This window comes from Anarhichas minor, unplaced genomic scaffold (genome assembly GCF_050575085.1).
Source record: "Anarhichas minor isolate MPS153535 unplaced genomic scaffold, ASM5057508v1 ptg000027l, whole genome shotgun sequence".
NCBI classification, from domain to species: domain Eukaryota; kingdom Metazoa; phylum Chordata; class Actinopteri; order Perciformes; family Anarhichadidae; genus Anarhichas; species Anarhichas minor.
Genome location: NW_027466473.1, coordinates 21,163,734 through 21,183,143, shown reverse-complemented (window position 1 = coordinate 21,183,143; position 19,410 = coordinate 21,163,734). Strand labels below are relative to the sequence as shown.

General features: G+C 41.0%; 1 protein-coding gene across 1 annotated transcript; it reads left to right on the top strand.

Moving 5' to 3' along the window:
- The first annotated feature begins 392 nt into the window (after window positions 1-392).
- Window positions 393-17,497, top strand: LOC142960429 (pterin-4-alpha-carbinolamine dehydratase 2). The gene is made up of 4 exons (XM_076102265.1): window positions 393-556; window positions 1,549-1,680; window positions 15,607-15,687; window positions 17,269-17,497. The coding sequence occupies exons 1-4, from the start codon at window positions 434-436 to the stop codon at window positions 17,362-17,364; spliced, it is 432 nt and encodes a 143-aa protein (XP_075958380.1). The 5' UTR covers window positions 393-433; the 3' UTR covers window positions 17,365-17,497.
- Window positions 17,498-19,410: the final 1,913 nt, after the last annotated feature.

The window sequence follows — 19,410 nt, the reverse complement described above, 5'->3', positions numbered from 1 at the left end:
AAGTGCAAAAAGCTGCAACTTTACTATAAGGAGGAGGTAAGGAGCAGGATCACATAAAGTAAACGCTGCAGTGACGTGTCATCCACTAATGTTATTAAATAAAATTTAACGAAATTAAGAATGAATCCACCTTTTAAAGCTGATTTAGATGGTATACTTCAAATATATAAACACATACTTAAAGGTTGTTTTAAGTATGATTATATGTTTTAATACGCCACTGGAAATATATTAATTTTATAAAAATGTTGTCATGATCACTGATGTTTGCAAGACCTGCATGAAACACACTTTCGAGTTGTCACATTACTGGCACAACCAGACTCCTAGTAGAAAATGAGGAATTTTAATCAGGCAGTAAACTGACCAGCCATGTCAGTGTGTGAGAGGACTGTAGGGCAGAGTGCAGAATGAGCGGTAGTGGAGAGGGATAATGTCGGTTATGTCTGGGTTAATGTTTAGCGTGAGGACGAGCTGCTCATGGCCCTGCAACCGTGTGTTCAGGCTGAGCAGTCTGCTGCTGCCTGCGCTCTCCAAGAACCAGTCGTCTAAAATGGTGAGTGCCGCAGTGACAGCCGGACCATTAGCATTTGCACGTGTATGCATCTTATTCCATATGATTTAAACTGGAGTTATGCACGTGTGAATGTGATCTCACGAGACGAGCAAGGACTGTACACACTTGTAAGACCTCTGAAGTAGCAAGTGGCGTAAAACGCGTGAGATTGTCGTAAAAAAAAAAGACGTAAACCAAACTCCATTCGAAACGCACTGAATTAAATGTCTACATGCACACCTGTAGAAATGATACAAGTATTAAGGACATTTGTAGCATTTTTTAATAGCTTCGGAGCTATTCTATAATTCGGCACAAATGATTCGGTTGATTTAACTCATGAGACGATATAAGTTATGATGTGCGGTTTAAAAGGGTTAATGACAAGTCCGACACGATTTATATTCTTATTACTGTGAGTGTGAGTTTGCACATAAACACGCCAATATCAAACTGATTTATAATTAATAATAGAGTTTGTTGTGTGTGTTTTTTTTTTGAAATGTAGGCTGCAGATGGAGAATTCACGCCCAGTAATTATATTGTTAAATGTGAATATTTTCGCTGCTTGGCTGCCACCTTGTGGACGCAGCACTAATAGTACTCAGGTAACAGAGAATGTGACATCTGAATATATAACGAGGCACATCTCAAACTTTGCTTAAACCGTGTTTCCACAGTGGCAGTAAAGGATGAATTAGCACGTCTGGATCAAAGGGATCTTGGGTTAGAAGAAGTCTTAAAAACAAATACAAGAACAACTGATAATAGTTTAAATTTCAGTTAAACAGTCGTTTTACAGATGTAAAGTTGTTGAATAGGAATTAATTTCATGATATACATCTGAAACATAAATATGGCCGATAGAGCAAACCACAGCAGACTGAGAAAAGAGAATAAACACGGAGTAAGCGCTTGTTCTAATGTAATTACGACAGGAACAACAACAATAAGGTGTACACATTCTGAGTTTTGTGTGCGTTTGTTTCCAGTCGTCAGACTCCCACTGGCTCCCCCCCGCCGACCGGGATCAGCAGGTGATGGACCTCAGGGCCACAGGGTGGGTGGAGGTGGACGACCGCGATGCCATCTTCAAAGAGCTCCAATTTAAAACCTTCAATCAGGTGTGTGTGTGTGTGTGTGTGTTTATTTATGTTGATCTTGAGTTCAGAATATTTTTGTAAAGTGACGTTATTTTGTTCTTTGGTTTAGTTTAGGGTTCAGACTTGGATTTAAGGCCAAGATTAAGTTTAGACCAGGCTGAACGTTCACTACGTAACATAGTTTATAGCAGCAGGTCATCATTTCAAATAGCTGCGTCGATGATTTAATATGATGGAATTGTATTGTGATGACATCATATATATTGAGATATCGTGACACACAGTTATGTCATCTAAATAGACAACGACAAGCTCACACCAAGTCAAATTTCTCAGAAAATCGGATTATTTCACACTAAAGTTTTTTTAAATATATGAGAAAATACTCAGTGGTTTTCATTTGTCAAGTATTTAACTCCCACAAGAGTATGAAATGGTTATTTAATATATATTTATTTATTTTTGTTTATTTGTTGAGTCAACAGAAAACATGCTATATTGTCGCATATATCGTCATCGATCATGATTGAAGATTTTGGCCTCATCGCCCAGCCCAGCCCAGTAGCAACGAGTTCAAACAGAACTGCACACACTGTAGTTTTCTGTGTTTAAAAATATTAGATTATTGCCATATTGACAGCACTGAAACACCTGAGTCCACCGCTGGATCAGTCAAGAGCTGGATCGCTAAAAGTGTAAGTTAAAAAAAATAAAAGGTTCCTCAAGTTATTGACATTAACAGTCATAACTAATCACTGGGATCACAATATTGATCGAAATCTGCGTTATTGTTTAGCTGGTTAGAGTGTGTATTGGGCTTTTATTCAATTTATCATGACAGGAAGAACACACACACACACACACACACACAGGCAGATGACATCTGCGTCAGTCTTTGTAGTTTTTTTTATTCCAGGTGGCCAATAATTCTTGTCATTTTTTTGTAGTTTATAAATTATATTTTCACTCTGACAGCCTCCGCGTTGTGCTGAGGTCTTCAGGGGGCTTTTGTAAACTGGCTGGAGGTCTGTTTGATGGAGATCAGGACGCAGACCGCCAGACGCACGTCCATCTCGCTAACCATCGGAAACGCACACATTCATCTGTGTTTATGCGCTGATTGCTTGCAGGTGCAGCAGAGGGCAGGTTCCTCTCTGCTTTCTTTTGACTTTTTTTTTTTTGTTCCTACCTGCAAAGAAAAGCACTGATGACTCTTGAAAGGTTGAAGTAGAGCTGCAACGATTAATCGTTTTATTGATTAGTTGTCAACTGTCGAATCAATCGACAGCTATTTGGACAATTGAATCAGTTTGAGTCATTTAAAAAAAAATAAAATAAAAAATTCTCTGATTCTAGCTTCTTAAATGTGAATATTTTCTCGTTTCTTTACTCTCCAGTGGACAAAACAAGACATTTGAGGACTAAATAATCGTTGGAGCAGCCATGATTTGAAGCTTTATATTGCTATGAGAAAAAATATTCATGTAGTTGTTATTTAAAATATTTTATATTAAAAACATTATGAAACAGAAGCTGAGATCTTTATATATTTGATCAAATAAGCTAGCAAGTGAACCTTTGAGATTAGTATAATTTACCCACAGACTGTATATAACAAGTGGACGGAGTCACAATGATGTCACTCATTGGTTTGTGGACTATGGTTTGGAAGCCTTGAGTTCGGCATTTTGGCCGTCGTCCTCTTGGTTTTTTGCAACCAGAAGTGACACGAAAGGATGGATTTAAGTACAACTGAACGTTGAATAAGACATTTTTCGGCGACCAAAATGTTATAATAAACTTTCATGAATTGAAAACACACTGTGAAAAGGTTCAAGTTTGAAGACGAAAAACACAGACAACTCCCAGACCGGACAACGGCGTGGTAGGGATCTGTCAGGTAGCCCCGCTACCTGACAGATCCTGACAGATTGTAGTATTCTTTTGTTGTGAAAAGTATTTTCCTGAGTACGTTCTTCGTGTTTTATCTCTTCTGTGTAATAATCTTGCCTCAAGTAGTAGTGCAAACAACTTGAAGTGTTAAATTGAACTTTCCTGTTTCCCGGTTTATCAATGGCACAGGAAATACACACCACAGAAATGTATTACTTGCAATTTCAAGCGACTGACTCAACAATATTGTGACCTATGTGGTAGATCGTCTACTTCTGGGTGTAAAAGAGCCCCTAAAAGTCATATATAAATGTTTTTTTGGCAGAGAATTGGGAGGCCTCAGCCCTGTATCGGGCGAAGTAAACTGCAACATCTCAAGGCCACTTAGCGGACTTCCTCTAATCCTGTCGTTAGTTGTTTTAGCCCCTAAAATAGTCTGTTTTTACACTTCCCCGTGTTTGAAGTCGGGGGGCGAGCGCTGACCTCCCCCATCTGCTCCTCCTGGCTCGAAAGCCTCTCCTCTTACCCCGACACGTCAGGCTGCATTACCCTGAGACGCGCCAGGCGGCCAGTTGGCAGCAATTGGGGTTTCGATCAGAATGATTTCTTTCACAAACAATCAAATTGGTTAAAATGTCTCATCTGGTTCACAAACCACTAACAACCCCATCATTCCTTCTGGTAGATCTGCATTTCTTTCATTACCACCCTCCTTTCCCCATCTCCGTCGTTGTCTGTCTCTCATTCCCACCCCGTGCCCCATGTTATTGGGGAATGAGCTCATGTTGTTCCAATTTTACATGTTGGCAACTCTCTCCATCTGTCTTTCTTTTTCCCTCTCTTTCTTTTTTGATTCTCTCTCCAGCCTTCCCTCCAGTCCTTTCGATGCATTTTCACAAACTCTCTAGCTCCTTTTCTTTGTCATGGCTGTTCTTAAAGGGCTTTTACCAGAGGGGAGAATGGAGATGAGGAGCGACACGCTGGCTGATTTCCATTCACCACTTATCTGCGAGTGATGGGCTTGAGGAAATCAGATCCCCGAGAGTTTATAATGACAATAACAAATCCCCTCTGTGCGAGTTGGAACACTTCCTCTTGTGGTCTCTAGGCGGCGGTAAAGGTTTATAAATCTACACAGAGCCACTCATAGCTGCAAATTAAAATTAAAGAACATGACAGCTGGATTTGCTTTCTTTTTACTTTCTTTTTCTTTTATTACTGCAAGTGGAAATGCTGCTGCAGCTCAGTAATTCATCTGCAGCATGTGGGTAAACTTTGCGTCGATAGCGGCAGTAGTCTGAGAAGTAAACGCAAGTTATTTTTTTCTCATCAAGTCCAGTGATGTTTAATAAGGTTTGAGAGGTGAAATCCTCTGTCTGGAGTCGCTTTGGTCAGTGAGAATCCCTGCAATCATATGTGGAAACATCTGTGTGTGTCTTTAATACTGTAACTTTTGATTGGAATCATGCTCTTTTTTATTTAAGTTGCAGTCACTGATATTGTTTACGCATCAAGCTTTATGTTGTGTTTGTTTACAGATGACCATCTGCTTTACGTTTCGGTGGATGGAGTGGAAACATTCATGTGACCCAAGTGAAGTAGCCTTATAAGATGCCATTTGTGTAGGAGAGGTGAGCTGTGCATGCTCAACTGTTATGTTAGCTCAAGTTGACAACGATGGCATTCGGTCTTTACCCACAAATACTCAGTCATACAGTGATGGAGGGAAAAAAATCCATCAAAAGCTGCATTTTGGGTGGAAAAATGATTGTGGTTATTATCTGGAGTCTCTCCTGCAAAGTGAACAAGCTACTAAGGGAGAGAAACTTTAGAACAGGTAAATGACTTTGAGTGCTACTTAACTTAAGTGCAAAATAATCAGATTTTCCGAGAAACTAGAGTTGGTATGTGCCTGTTATTATCAATTTAGACGACATAAATGTGTATCACTAGGGTTGCAACTAACACTTATTTTCATTGTCCTCCAATGTCTTGTTAATTTTCCAATGTCTATTCAGTTTACTGGAGTAAAGAAACCAGAAAGTATTTAAATTTAAGAAGCTGGAATCAGAATATTTTTGATTGACTTTGTCAACTGAACTCGTCTAGTTGATTTAAGTGAAATAGCACAAATCGTCAGCTAAAGGGTTGAGTTTAAATGCAGGGTCGGTAATCATCAAAAACATTTTATTTTTTTTGTTGAAATTCTCGTTACATCCCGACAGCAATCAATGAACGCATCGTCATCACTAAAGTCTTCCACAAGCTACTAGCTTAAGAGCTGTGAGTACTGTTTACGTTTATTAATATCATTTTGGGGGAGTGGCTTTGGAGAGAGGCCGACGTTTTTTGCTGGATTTAGCGACTTTTGGAGCTAGTGCTGCTACTTTCAGTGGAGAAGAGTTGGCAACACTGGACTGGGTTTTTTGGTTAGATAATGTTTGAAATCCAGCGTACTGTTGCTATAGTACTCAAGATAACCAACCCCATCTCTAAATATGCAGCAAGGGAACAATGTCTGAAATGGCACAGCCACTATTCTACCAAAAAAGGTAGAAATGAGCCAAATTAGCATTTTCACAAACAAAAATATCAAATTTTGGCCTCATGTATAGGACATTTTAAATATACATAATAAAATCAAGTATTTCCTTGCATGTCCAAGTAAAATTAGCATTCATGAAATGTATTTGAAACAAAGGGGATGTAAGGATTAATGAAAGTCATGGTCTTATTGGATATATTGCTAATATTGTTAACCAATATGAAGCATACATGTTTTACATTCTGAGGGTGTTTTTGCAGTATTCACTCAGTGTTATTGGGGCTGTATTGCTGCATTAATGTTCTCCTCACCTCTCAATGACTACCTCACGTATTATCTATTTAAAGATGAAAGACATATATTGAAAATCGGTTTGAAAGCATCAGCAATCTGGCTTCCAGATATCTAAAAGACAGGGATGTGTGTTCGGTGGCCACATTAGAAACGGGTTTGAGGTCATACAAGAAAGCTATTCCGTGTCAATGCTGTGCTAGAATAAATAAATAAAATAGAAGTTCACAACATTTGCAGTCATATTCGTGCAAAACATACTGCAGCAAAACCCGAATGAATATGACGCAAACTTCGAGACAAACAACACGCCAAAGTTGTGGCTAACCACCGACGGTAAACGCATAACAAGCACCGGAAAAGAATCTGCAGCGTCCACACGGCTTCTGGACTTGAGTTCCAATTTTGAGGCTGAGGAGAGCACTGCTGTGTTTCGACAGCTCGCTCCGCTCCGCTCTCGCAAGGCTGATCCCCCTTTTTATATTCAGTCGGGGGGCTCCCTCTCCACCAAATCTCCCGCAAGCCTCTGCCTCTCGTTACGGGCCTCGCTCTGCTTGTGTTGAATAAAGTTGTCCTTCGACTAAAACTGAGCCCCTGGGTGAGCCAAACTCTCAGAGGCATCCCCGTCCCAGCACAGAGAGAGGGAGAGAGAATCTGTTACTGTGTCAAAGAAGAACCTCCTTCTCTTCAAGAGCATCTGTCGCCTCTCACCCTTCAGTTAGTAAGAGAAACAGATCTCAGATCAACAGCTGATTAGTGGCAGGTTCTTGGAGTAAAAGAAAGAACAACCAGCAATCTTTTAGCCAGGAGACAGCTGTTCTTTCTTTGTCATATAACTTGCGTAATGTACGGATTAAGAAGATCACACAGCTTTTTAATCAGTGAGCTATAGAGTTGACTTTGTTCAAAGTATTTATCTAAATGGTTTACTTTTATAATCTTGTCAATTATGTAAAACAAAGTTCTTAAGAATGGTCCTAAACTTTACATAATGGTGAAAAAACTTAAGTATGACTAATGAGCTTGCTTTGTGTAAGTCTGAACATTCAGACAGGATATATTTATTTTGGGGAGGTGCAGTTATTTGGGCTGAACGGGGGGTGTGGTGGCTAGCACTCTCGCCTCACAGCGAGAGGGGCCCAGGCTGAACGGCCCTTCTGTGTGGAGTTTTCATGTTCTCCCCGTGTCGGTGTGGGTTCTCTCCGGGTTCTCCGTCCTCCTCCCACAGGCAATAGACATGCTGCCCTGCCTTCGCCCAATGTCAGCTGGGATCGGCTCTAGCCAACACCCCCAAACAATTTCATTTATACTGTATATATTTATTCAGAGAGGCAGACACATATAACTTTATTTGACTGTTTATTTGACTTTAAATGATGTTGTTATTTGTTTGTTGTTTGTCCAATTAACAGAAAGTGTATATCTTTGGATTGTTGGAGAAACCTGAGCAGCAGGAGAAAACCCTTACATAAATGTGATTGATTGAAGTAGATCATTTCGAGTTTCCAATTAGCCTAAAGTGCATCGTTTTTGATTTTGGATTGTGGGAGGTAACATGAGCACCAGGAGAAAAGCCAACGCAGACACAGGGAGAATATACCCGACACAGCCGGTCAGGTGGAGGTGTCTCTGTGAGGCCACAGTGCTGAGCCACTGAGCCACGTTGTCACCGTGAATATAACGGGATGATGAGGGTGGACAGGTGGAGGGGGGAGGAAAGGGGAGCTACTGTAGTCCAACCCGAGCTGAACAACCAGGAGCCTCCTCTACCTTACTCGTTCTTGTTGTGCGTCTGGCTTAAAAAACGTCTTCTTCTTCTCAGCTTTCTTCTTCTTCTCTTTCTGCTCCATCCCCTTCTCATACATTCTGCTTTTCATTTTCTGCAATTCACTCTGTCTTTCCTCAGTCCTCTTCTTGTGGGACAAGAAGCCTCTCCTCTTCTTCTTCATTTTCAGACAGAGCTCCTCCAGGTCCTTGTTCTCGTCCTCCATCTGTTTGACTTTTGTTTCCCAGCTCAGTTCTTTGTTGGCCAGGTCTTCCTCCTTCTGTTTTACATAGGTGTTCATCAGTTTGACTTCTGTCTCCAAGCTCGGTTGTTTCTCGACCAGGTCCTTCGTCTTGTCTTCCACCTGTTTCAATTTGGTCTCCCACAGTTTGTTCTCGGTCAGCTCCTTCTTGAACTTCCCATCCCGAGCTTTGTGATTTGCCTGCCAAGCTTTTACTTTGGTCTCCCAGCTCTGTTCTTTCAAGGCCATTTCCTTTGTGAACTTCTCCTCCCGAGCATTGTATTTAGCTTGCCAAGCTTTCTCGCTCTGGAGGAGTTCAGCTCGTTTAGTCAACAGCTGGTTTTTGGTCTCTGTGAGCTTCTGACAGAGACCCTCTTTCTCCTTGCAGAGATCCATGATTTAAGTATCCCTCTGGTGGATCTGCTCCTCCACCTGGTTCACCTTCCTCTGGTATTCCTTCTGCAGCATGTCCCAGCTGTAGTGTGTCTGGGCGAGGTCCTTTGTGAACTTAACCACCAGTTTCTTCCTCTCGTCCTTCATCTGGTTTGCTTTTGTCTCCATCAGTTCAATCATGACGAAGACTTTTTTGCAGGTCAAAAGACTTTTTTTGTTGGTCGAAGACTTTGGTTGTCTGTTGAAGACTTTGGTTGCTGGTTGAAGACTTTGGTTGTTGGCCAAAGACTTTGGTTGCTGTTTGAAGGCATTGGTTGCTGGTTGAAGACTTTGGTTGTTGGCCAAAGACTTTGGTTGTCTGTCAAAGACTTTGGTTGCTGTTTGAAGACTTTGGCTGCTGTTTGAAGGCATTGGTTGTTGGCCAAAGACTTGGGTTGTTGGTTGAAGACTTTAGCTGTCTGTCGAAGACTATGTGGGGCTCCTCCCCTGGTTCCAGAAATTCATTCATTTTTCTCATACACAATGTCCAAACATATTTAGCATTTGGATCCGATTTACATCTTTAGAAGGAGGAGAAAATATCGAAATATGCCTCATTTGAATAATATTAATAATCCAGTAGTAGGTGGGTGATGAAATATTCAACCAGCTCCTCTGGAACGACTGTAAACTTCTCAATGAATACAATAATATTATACAATATAAAACTAATTGTGTGTGCAGAAATTCCTTGATATCACTTCCTTGTGCTCCCTACTTCTGACAAAAATTCTTCTCTGACATATAATTTAGGAAATTGACAATGCAATTGTATCTTTTTTCACATTCAAACAATATATTCCTGGTTATGGTTATACAGTTATTATTTTGGTCAATTATTAAGTCAAAATGCTTAACATTCTTTACTCTATCATGGCATTCTTTGTGTTGTATTATTATAAAATGATTACTTTTGAATACAGATGGATGGAAAAACGAATGGATGGATTTGTCAGTTTTGGAAAAAATCAACCCTAACTCAATTGATTGTTAAATTAAAGTTTTAGTATGTTGTTCCCAGAGTATTCCCGAGTCAAATTGCTTTTGAAGAGATGGTAACTCTCAAAGAGTTTTTGTGTCATAAATAAACAGTTTCAGCTACTTGACCATCCTGACAAAAATCTAATTGTAGGGGTAAAAAACAAAAACTAGTAATTTTGTGGAATGTGAATGTTTAAAATAGTTTAAAAGTCCTTAAAACTCCATATCTAAACCCTAGTATTTACACCCGCATGCAAACATAATCACCCTACACAAGTGCTCACACCATATCCTTTACTCACAGCGAGAGACCGGTTAATCAGCTCAGTGGTGTTCAGGTCCCACGTCCGTCTCCAAAATGGAACTTTCCCTGTGAACTGGAGGCATCGCGCATTCATCTCATCTTGTGAAAAATGGCTGCAGGGAAGCAGCGAGGTGTGGCGCCCATGCAGAGGTGGTTAGATAATCCGGCTACCAGTCCTTGGGTAAGCTAAGATGGCCCTGACGTCTGCTGTCTTTTGACGAGCCCAATGTCTTTTTAAGCCCTTGCTGGTAACCCTGCAGTTAATGAGGGGGTTTGCATAAGTTGGCCATAATGCCACGCCTGAGCGTTACAGGACATGACACTCGTTACATAAATGGGAGCTGACCGTGGCGTGAACGTTTGTTACACAGGATAATAGTCACTTAATGAGTGTTCACAGCGCGCATCACCTTCAGGGTATCAAATTGAAGCTCTTCTCTGTGTTTCTTAACTTTAAGAACGTTCATTCAAGAAGATTATGATGTTACACATGACCCAGCAGAGATCTCTCTGCTGCATGAAAGAACTTCAGCGCTTTGCAGCTGTGCTTCCAAATTATTCAATATTTTTGCTTTAGGTTACATGTCAACTTAGCGGGCCGTCCTGTCCAGGCCAGCTGGAAGCTTGTGAAGGAGAGAAATGAGACATAAGAGGTGTGGTCGTCATCATCATCATCCTCATCCTCATGACCACCACCGTGCAATTCACAGCGTTCTTGCCTTTCACTGTGGAGGAGTGAAGGTTTTCCAGGGGGCTGACGCTGACGCGGGCGCTGATGGGGCTTGTGGGGTAATCATCGGGTAGTCATGGCGGTGTGTAATGGAGGAGAGCGGCTTGTCTTCATGTGTGTCGACACATACTCGCGTGTATGCCGAGGAGGCTTTGCATATGTGCATTCGCACATGCTTCAGCGTGCACGTGTGTGTCTGTCAGGGGCTAGCAAGAGCAGGCACAATCTGCATGCACTTAGTCCTGGCAAGACAGAGCAGGCGTTTCTAAGCCCTTGGACCGCGCGGCGGTGGAAAACCGATCTGTAAATAACAGACACATGTGTTTGAAACCGAGTCCTGTATTCCAGCCCACGGCCGCAGTGAGAGAGAGAACACCACTCTGCTCCAACGTCAAACTGTCTCATCCAGTGTTGTATGACAATCATGCTGTAATAGCACCAAATCGGCTCCTCAAAAGGGGGCGCGTGGGGAAAAGGGGGCATAGCGGGGGTCTGCCGTCGGTGTGTTTCTGATTATTTGAGACGAGGGGCCTGCATAATGTCATGTCAAATTATCTGACTCTTGACAGCTGCAGCTTGTCGGGCCGGTTGGAGAGAACGGATGGCTGGCTGGATGGCTGGATAGCCGACCTGTCGACTCAAGAAGTGTGGCCCGCATAATACAAATGGGGTAAACAAAGCACTTTGAGAGGGAGAGTCCTTGACCTCTGTTGACATAAGACCTCAGCAGCGTGTTGAGGGTTGGTTTTATTTCCTTGTTTGGCCCAAGTGGAGGGCGTTGAGATGACCTACAGGTGACAGACCGCCACTTTGGCAGTATTGTGTCCTGCTGCTCTCCTTACCACCCCCAAGGGACCACCAGCTTCAGGCCTTTTCAGGATTTCAGGCTATTTGGACATTCAGCTCTGATTCATTTGCAGTGGGAGATTACTGCTTTTTCTCCTCATTTTTGTCTTCCTGGGACATTCAGGGCTCATGTTGCATACACGCTGAACTTGTCGTCTTGTGTTTCACATTCCGCCTTCCTCCAAATTACATTTTGAGTAAACGTAGACGTGTAACTTTTCGGGAAGCGTGACACTTGGCTTGATAAAAGCAGCGCGGCCCGCGTTTTGTGCAGCACTTTGAAGTTTGGATAATGAGTTTAAGCTCTGGTTGGATTGGTTCACTGTCAATTCAATGGATTCAAAATGCAAATAAAAAACACACTTATAATACAGCATTTGTTCTTAATCATTGGCAAACGTCTTCATGCCATGAGCTGGCTTTTGAAGAAAAATATATTTCTTGAATTAAAACTGAATCCAAGTGAATTATTCGTCCAGACTACAAGTTCCCTCTTCTGCCAAGTTTGGAAATATGTGGAAACGTATCATACAGATGTGACTGCAGATGTTTGCAGTTGCAGACCCACCGTAATGTCAGTGAATTGACAACTGTTTTATTGTGATAATGTTGCTTTAAAGTGGTGTGACCCAGTTGGCAGACATATAGTGTTAAAAGGGATCCACCCTCTATTAAATAAGGAAGTTCACCTATTAGTCACACATGCTGGTCAATTAAGCCTGAAAAGAGTTATTCTCCAGTGGGATAAAGTACAAAACTGTTTCAGTCAAATTCAACCTCATGTTCTTACAGTCATGTGTAGATGGCTACAATCGGCATACAGCATTTGGACTACTGACCAAAATAATCCAAATTCAGTCAGGAAATTAAACAGGCATCAAGTAGAGCCTGATTGGATTTTTTTAGGCTGATATTGATATTTTAACAATAACAATGACTCTGATCACAGTTTATCAGCTAATAAACAGTCAAATGGATTCGTCAAATTTGGGTATTCAATTAAATAGAATATTCTACAGTTTGAAAATAAAGACTTTCTAAACTACTTAAAATATATTTTTTGGTATTTCTGTACTGCAATTCACAATTGTTACTAATCAGCTAACATATACGCCAATAAAATATATATGTGATAAATCAAACTTGGCCATTGATTAATCTGACTCTGACATAAGTAATTTATGATGCATAAATTACCTAAAATAGCTTTTTGCATCAGAGATACAACAGTGTCCTTTTAAGAGGGGGTAATGTAGTTGTTGCAATAAGAAGTCAGATTGTATAGAAGTCTATGAGAAAATGACTCTACTTCTCTCTTGATTTATTACCTCAGTAAACATTGTAAACATGAGTTTATGGTCTCAATCTCTAGTTTCAAGTCTTCTTCAATACAGCATGATGTTCATTTAGTAAACGATGGTCCATTTAGAGTCAAACAGACCATAAAGTGGAGTATGCTTTAGGGCGGGGCTACCTTGTGATTGACAGGTTGCTACCACAGCGTTGTCCGGTCTGGGAGTTGTCCATGTTTACATTTTACAACTTGAACCCTTTCACAGTTTTTTTTTCCAGTTCATGAATATTTTTGGTTGCCTTAAATTGTCTTATTTTGCGGTTGGTTGTACTAAGCTCCACCCTCTCGTGTCACTTCTGGTTGCAAAAACACAAGATGGCGACGGCTAAAATATCAAACTGGAGGCTTCAAAATGGTTGACGTCACGGTGACTACTTCCACTTCTTATATACCTGGTGCCAATGATAATAAGAATAAGAAAATGATTGATTTAAACATTAAAAAAACCCTCTTTACACATATTCTTAGTCCAAGCTTTGACCAATAAGGAGTATGTTGAACTGCCAGGGCGATGCGTTTGTGTTCCATAACAGTCGAGGCTGGAAAGTGAGTTTTTTTAAAGGAACGTGGTGTTTTGAAACGGGACAATGTGCAGGAAGCTTTAAGTGTTCACACAGAATCCTTTTACCTGTCACTCAATGTTCCTCAGCAGCAGATTAGCCTGAGCTCGACCCTGAGAGAGAGCAAGAGAGAGAGAGAGACGACATGTTTGGACAACACCTGACATGACAGGCTGCTTAGCCATCTCCATTAGAGTCAATGGGAACTGAGAAAAGGCAGACCGCCTCGGTCTCCAAATTGGTGCCAGTGGGGTCAAGTTGCAGGAATATGCCAATTACTTAAATTGATCAGGAGACGGTTTTCCTTGATAACCAATTTGATCAAGCTGCCGATCGCGTTACACACGTCGCGCTGCTCGAGCACTGAACAGGACGTCTCAGAAATTGGTTACAACGCACTAATTTCTTCGGCGAGAGTAATTCTGTTTCGTCATGTCAGGTGGTGGACGGGGCCGCAGACATGGCCGGTAAACAATGGCGTTTCAGTTGATTTAATTAGGCGGGGAGGAAGTATTTAGGGGCTTAATTGAGATTGCAGTGGGAAATTGCTCTGAAATAGGTCTACCTGATTTTTTTTTTTCCTCCTCTCTTCACAGTGGGCATGACGAGGGATTTCACTCTCCTCTTTGTAGATAATTAGAATAACCATAATCACTCCCTGGATGGCCTGTGATTGAGAGAGCCACATGCCGAACTTGAAATATGAAGAGTGTGTATGTCTCCTGAGTGTGTGCCTGCATGCCGTCTGCTAACTTGCGAGGGTGTGGAAGTACGCGCATACATGCCTTCATGAGGGTTTCCTGCATGCGCAGAATATTGTGCTTCTCTGCGCCTCAGAGGGCAGCATTGCTCCTTGTGCTGCATCCGTCTGCAGCTACATGCTTTGATCATTTCCTTTACGGCTGCGACAATTAGTCGATTAATCAATTAGTCAAAAGACAGAAGATTCATCAGCTCGAGTCAGAACAAATGCCAAAATTATTTGGATACAGCTTCTCAAATCTGAAACTGATCTGGTTTATTTAGTGTTCTATGATTTTAAATTTAATTTCTCTTGTTTTTTTTTCTTTTTCAAAGCAAGACATTTGAAGACGCCACCATGGGCTTTTGGGAGATTGTACCATTCTTCACTATTTTCTGCCATTTGGTTGACCAAATCACGAATCGATTATTCATTAAAACCTCCGACTGAATGATGACATTTCATATTTGTTGCGAGGGAGCATTATGATTTTGTAAGATATCAACGGGAGGATTTATTTGTGTTTTTCTCACTAAATTATTACATTTTTTTGTTGTTGAGCAATTTTTTTAGGAATTGCATTTTTGTTTTTGTTTGTAATAATAAATTTCAACTATATACGCTCTGTTTTGGAGGCTGTAGTTTAACTGTTTTGCATCAAGTGTTTCTTATATTTTGCCCACCCCATTCATATCAATAAAGGTAGTTTTAAAAACTCACTATTACGCAAAGGACCGCTGCAGGAGGTTCTTCCTGCCAACTGCCATCTTTCGGTCCAAAAAGTCTCTGTCAGGAGAGGGGGGGCGACCTCACGCTTCCTTCTACCGGACTAAAGACGACAAACATTCTCATCTTTCATCCCCATGAATTGATCTGACCCATATCTGCACAAATTAATTTTAACGTTTATTTTTGCACTACTACACACTGTTGTCCACCTCACAGCAATACACATGTTTATATGCACAGTAAAAAAAAGCTATTGTTGACAAAATGTTGTATACTGCTAAGTTTTGGTATTGATGCGTATTGTATAGTAAAATGTACTTTTTGCTGTAACAGGCACATTTCCCTCTATCTAAGTCTCTGTCTGTCTGTCTCCACTGACGACCACAAAAAAATACTTGATTCTCGGCAATTATTATTTTTTTGTATTAATAAGTAATGTATATTATATATTTTTTTGTACTTGCTATGCAGTTTTTTGGAGTATAATTTCCTGAATTGCTTTTGATTGACAGTTGATTGTTTCTCTCTAAACAGGCATTTGGCTTCATGTCTCGAGTGGCTCTGCAGGCAGAGAAGATGAACCATCACCCAGAATGGTTCAATGTTTATAATAAGGTAATAACGTTCTCCACATTATGGCCCAAATCACAATTTGTAATAGTGATTGAGGAGTCACTTACAGTGCTGCATTTGTTTAGTTCCCATTACAGAGCATCTCGGCTCGCAGAATCAAACAGTCTTACCGCGGCTACGTGTTTGAGTCACTGCCATATTTGCAATGCTACGGTTGGTTTATGACAAATTACAGGCACACTGAGATCAATCAACCCGGGATAAAGTCAGATGTTTTTCATGTCAAACAATCCTCACTGGTTCTGGAGAGCTCTCCCCTCAAAGCCCGAAACACACTCCGTTAGTCACAACGACGAAAAAACGCAGTAGCTTCACACTCTAATCCCATCGTTTCTCTTGCGAAAAGCTCTGCAAGTATCTCTACCTCCCCCTCGGCGACCCCAACGCTCACGCACACTCTCACTTTTCTCCGCCCTCAGAAATAAAGTAGCGGTTGATATGACAAACCCAGTCCCTGAAAATCTCACAGCATTAGTCTGTAGCCACTGAGTTACAGTGTGGCGGACCGGGACACTCTGACAGGAATGCTGCTCCTAATCCACTCTTTATTAAAGTGGCTGCAGAATGGTGCTGCAGGTCTCTGGGCCCCCACAGCACTTTCCACCAGGCACTTGCACATAAATCCCACTCTGACTGAGCTTCAGCCTCGACGAAATAGATGCTGTATTCTGCGCTACTGCTAATATTCTATTAATATTCATTCAAGCATTTTTTTTTTCATCAAAATCTCAATGGGTGGGGCCAAATGCAGCCTGCTGACAGTTCCTGCCAAATATCTTATGTGGATCAAGGCTTAAAGGAAATGTGCTGATTCACGTTCTTTTTCAAATTTAGCTATCTAGCTTAGCATCAAGACTGGAAATGGGAGAACCAGCTAGCCTGGCTCCGTCCAAATGATCAGGTCAAGGTGTAAAAATCCAATAAATTCCCATTCTTTCATCAGACATACGATATATTCAGAGTCTTGCACATAAAAGGAATAGTTTGACATTTTCTGAGGTTATTCAATGTCTCGCTGAGATTTACAGTCTCCTTGGTGAAAGCTGTGTGTTTTTGGATCCGTCCAACTCCCAGAACTCTTCCCTACGCAGACTTTCGCGCAATTTGAAATTTATTTGTGATTCGTCAAAGGCAAACGTAATCCAGGACAAAATATGTTTTCCTCGAAAACGTGATTCACAATGCAGTTTTGTCGTATGGGAACGTAAGTTTCAGGAGACAGGTTCGTTACAGTACATATGAAGTTAAGGCTAGCAGGCAGTTAGCTTAGCTTAGCTCAAAGATTGGAAGCGGGGAGAAACGGCTCTGTCCAGAGATAACAAAATCCGTCTTTGAGCGCCTGTAAAGCTCACTAATTAACACTTTGTATCTAGTCTGTTTAATTTGTACCAAAAAAAAAGAGTATAGAAATAACATGCGGTGGTTTCACTGGGGTTAAAGCTGGACTGTTGGCCTGCCAGGCAGCCAGCAGAGACTCGAGGAAGTTACCCTAAACTTACCCTTAACTCTAAGCAGTTATGTTCTTGCTTTGTGATTGCAAACAATGTGTATCTTTCCTCACAGGTCCAGATTACATTGACGACACACGACTGTGGAGGACTGTCGAAACGGGACATCAAAATGGCCAAGTTTATCGACAAAATTGCACTTTCCATGTAATATATTTGCTCTTCAATCAGAAAGTTTCTCTGCTTTCAGTCACAACTCTCCAGTATTCTTCATAAAAATCATTAAACAACTTTGAAATTTTGTAAGAAGCTTTCGCTAAAAATAAAACTTTGATTTTGTGAAACGGTGTTGTCTCTGTTTTTAACGTTTTTGTAGCGCTGCACTGAATTGATTGAAAACCTTGCTCTGTGGTTCAGATTCAGGATTTCATGAGTAAGTGATCCAAACTGATTTAATTACGTTGTGTGTGTCACTGTGTGGTGTTTTCTCGTTTTCAGCACTGTGGTAATTGCTTCGCGGTAGGCCGACTCTGTCCGCTACATGCCAACGATCCAGAGGATGCCTTTCCCCGTCAGTCCTCCACCAGCCCACATGTTCTCCTTTTGGCCATGGAGAGTGGAACACAGTGAGGAAGGGGTCAAAGTCAGTAGGAGGCGGATTTATGTGATTTACGGTTTGGTAGGGGATGAGTCAGACGGAGCTGCTGTGTTTCCCTGGACTGGATCGCCATCAGGAGAAGATCAGCAAAGAGAAAAGAGGGTAATAAAAGCCAAATCAGTGGAACTATGTTCATGCTGACAACCTATGTAGCAAAACAATTTCTTTTCATCCTCTTGTGTGCTCAGTAACTTTACCCTGGTTAAGGGAAGCTAATGTATGAAGGACAGAGTGTATGCCTGAGGCAAGGTTAACACCTGCTGGATGATGGCGGTTGCTCCAAATCATTGAGTTGTTAACAATGAGTAATTATACTTGGTCGGCCTTTCCTGATCAGGTCAAGGTGTAAAAATCCAACAAATTCACATTATATCCTTTGGTTTGCAGTTTTACACACTTTGAAACACGTGCTTAAAGTTCTAAATTGAAACATAACAAAACAAAAATGCAACAAAACAACTTAGTTAGGTTTCGGTAAAAGTAAATAAGTATATTTAGCATGTATTTAAGCATCAAAAGTAAACTTGGTTGCTCTCCAGAAAATGCTCTCTGTGTCTGATAAACTGAATATATATATCACACTTTATTGCATGTAAGTAGTATTTTACTGTTGTAACTGTTTGAGGTGGAGCTAGTTTTAAATACTGTATATACAGTATTATATTAAGTATGTTTTCTAGTGTATCATCTGAAAATAAGAATAAATATGTTGTTGTTACCTTAGAATGAGCGGTTTATAGTTGCATACAGAGCAGGTTCTCTTCAGGAAGCTGGCCGCAATGTTTCTACAGAAGCCCAGAACGGACAAACCAAACACTGGCTCTGTTGCATTTTCATGTTTTGGCATCTTCCACCGTAGTTCTCCGACAAGGTTGTCACGGGGGTGAAGGTTCAGTTGGTTGCAATCTGCAACCTCACCACTATAGATGCCTCCAAATCCTACACACTGCACCTTTAACGGACAGATATGAGAGAGGAATCGATCTTTTCATCTAACTCTTTGGTGGAAAGTGTCTTTCCCAAACTATTCTTGTAAATCCCAAACAAGAATTATCAGAAATTAGGATTTTTGATGGATGACTCAAGACCTTTTATTAAGGAAAAAATAATAACATCTACTGGATTCATTAGAACAGAAGACACAATATTCTCTCTACATACAGTAAACACTCAAGCTGACTTATAAAGATCTCAGCTTTATTACATAATGTAGTATAAAGCTTAGGACTCTAGTGTCTTACTTGGTGCTGGTCAGCTGAGGCTGCACATTTGAACCACTGACTTTTCTTTTCATGGTTGCGAGGAACAATTATTTTCCCTCATCAAATTATCTGATCATTTTGTTTCCAATTTATTGTTGAGTCCACAAAATGCCCATTGCCATTTGTCAATGAACAATCCATTCCTCACATCTGAGAAGCTGGGAGCATGCAGTGAATGTTGAAAAACGTTCCTTGAAACATTAATTATAAATGATTAATTTGTTTCTGTCAATCAACTAGTTTAATTGACTGATTGTTTCAGCCCTGAACGCCTCTCTGCTAGGCCACCATCATCTGTCCTCTGAGGAAGAGGAGGAGGAGGAGGAGGGAGACTTTT

Excerpts from the sequence above, each read along its gene's own strand:
- LOC142960429 (XM_076102265.1), top strand. The coding sequence starts at position 434 with ATGTCGGTTATGTCTGGGTTAATGTTTAGCGTGAGGACGAGCTGCTCA. Across the intron at positions 557-1,548 it reads AGAACCAGTCGTCTAAAATG|TCGTCAGACTCCCACTGGCT; the intron begins GTGAGTGCCGCA and ends GTTTGTTTCCAG. Across the intron at positions 15,688-17,268 it reads GGTTCAATGTTTATAATAAG|GTCCAGATTACATTGACGAC; the intron begins GTAATAACGTTC and ends CTTTCCTCACAG.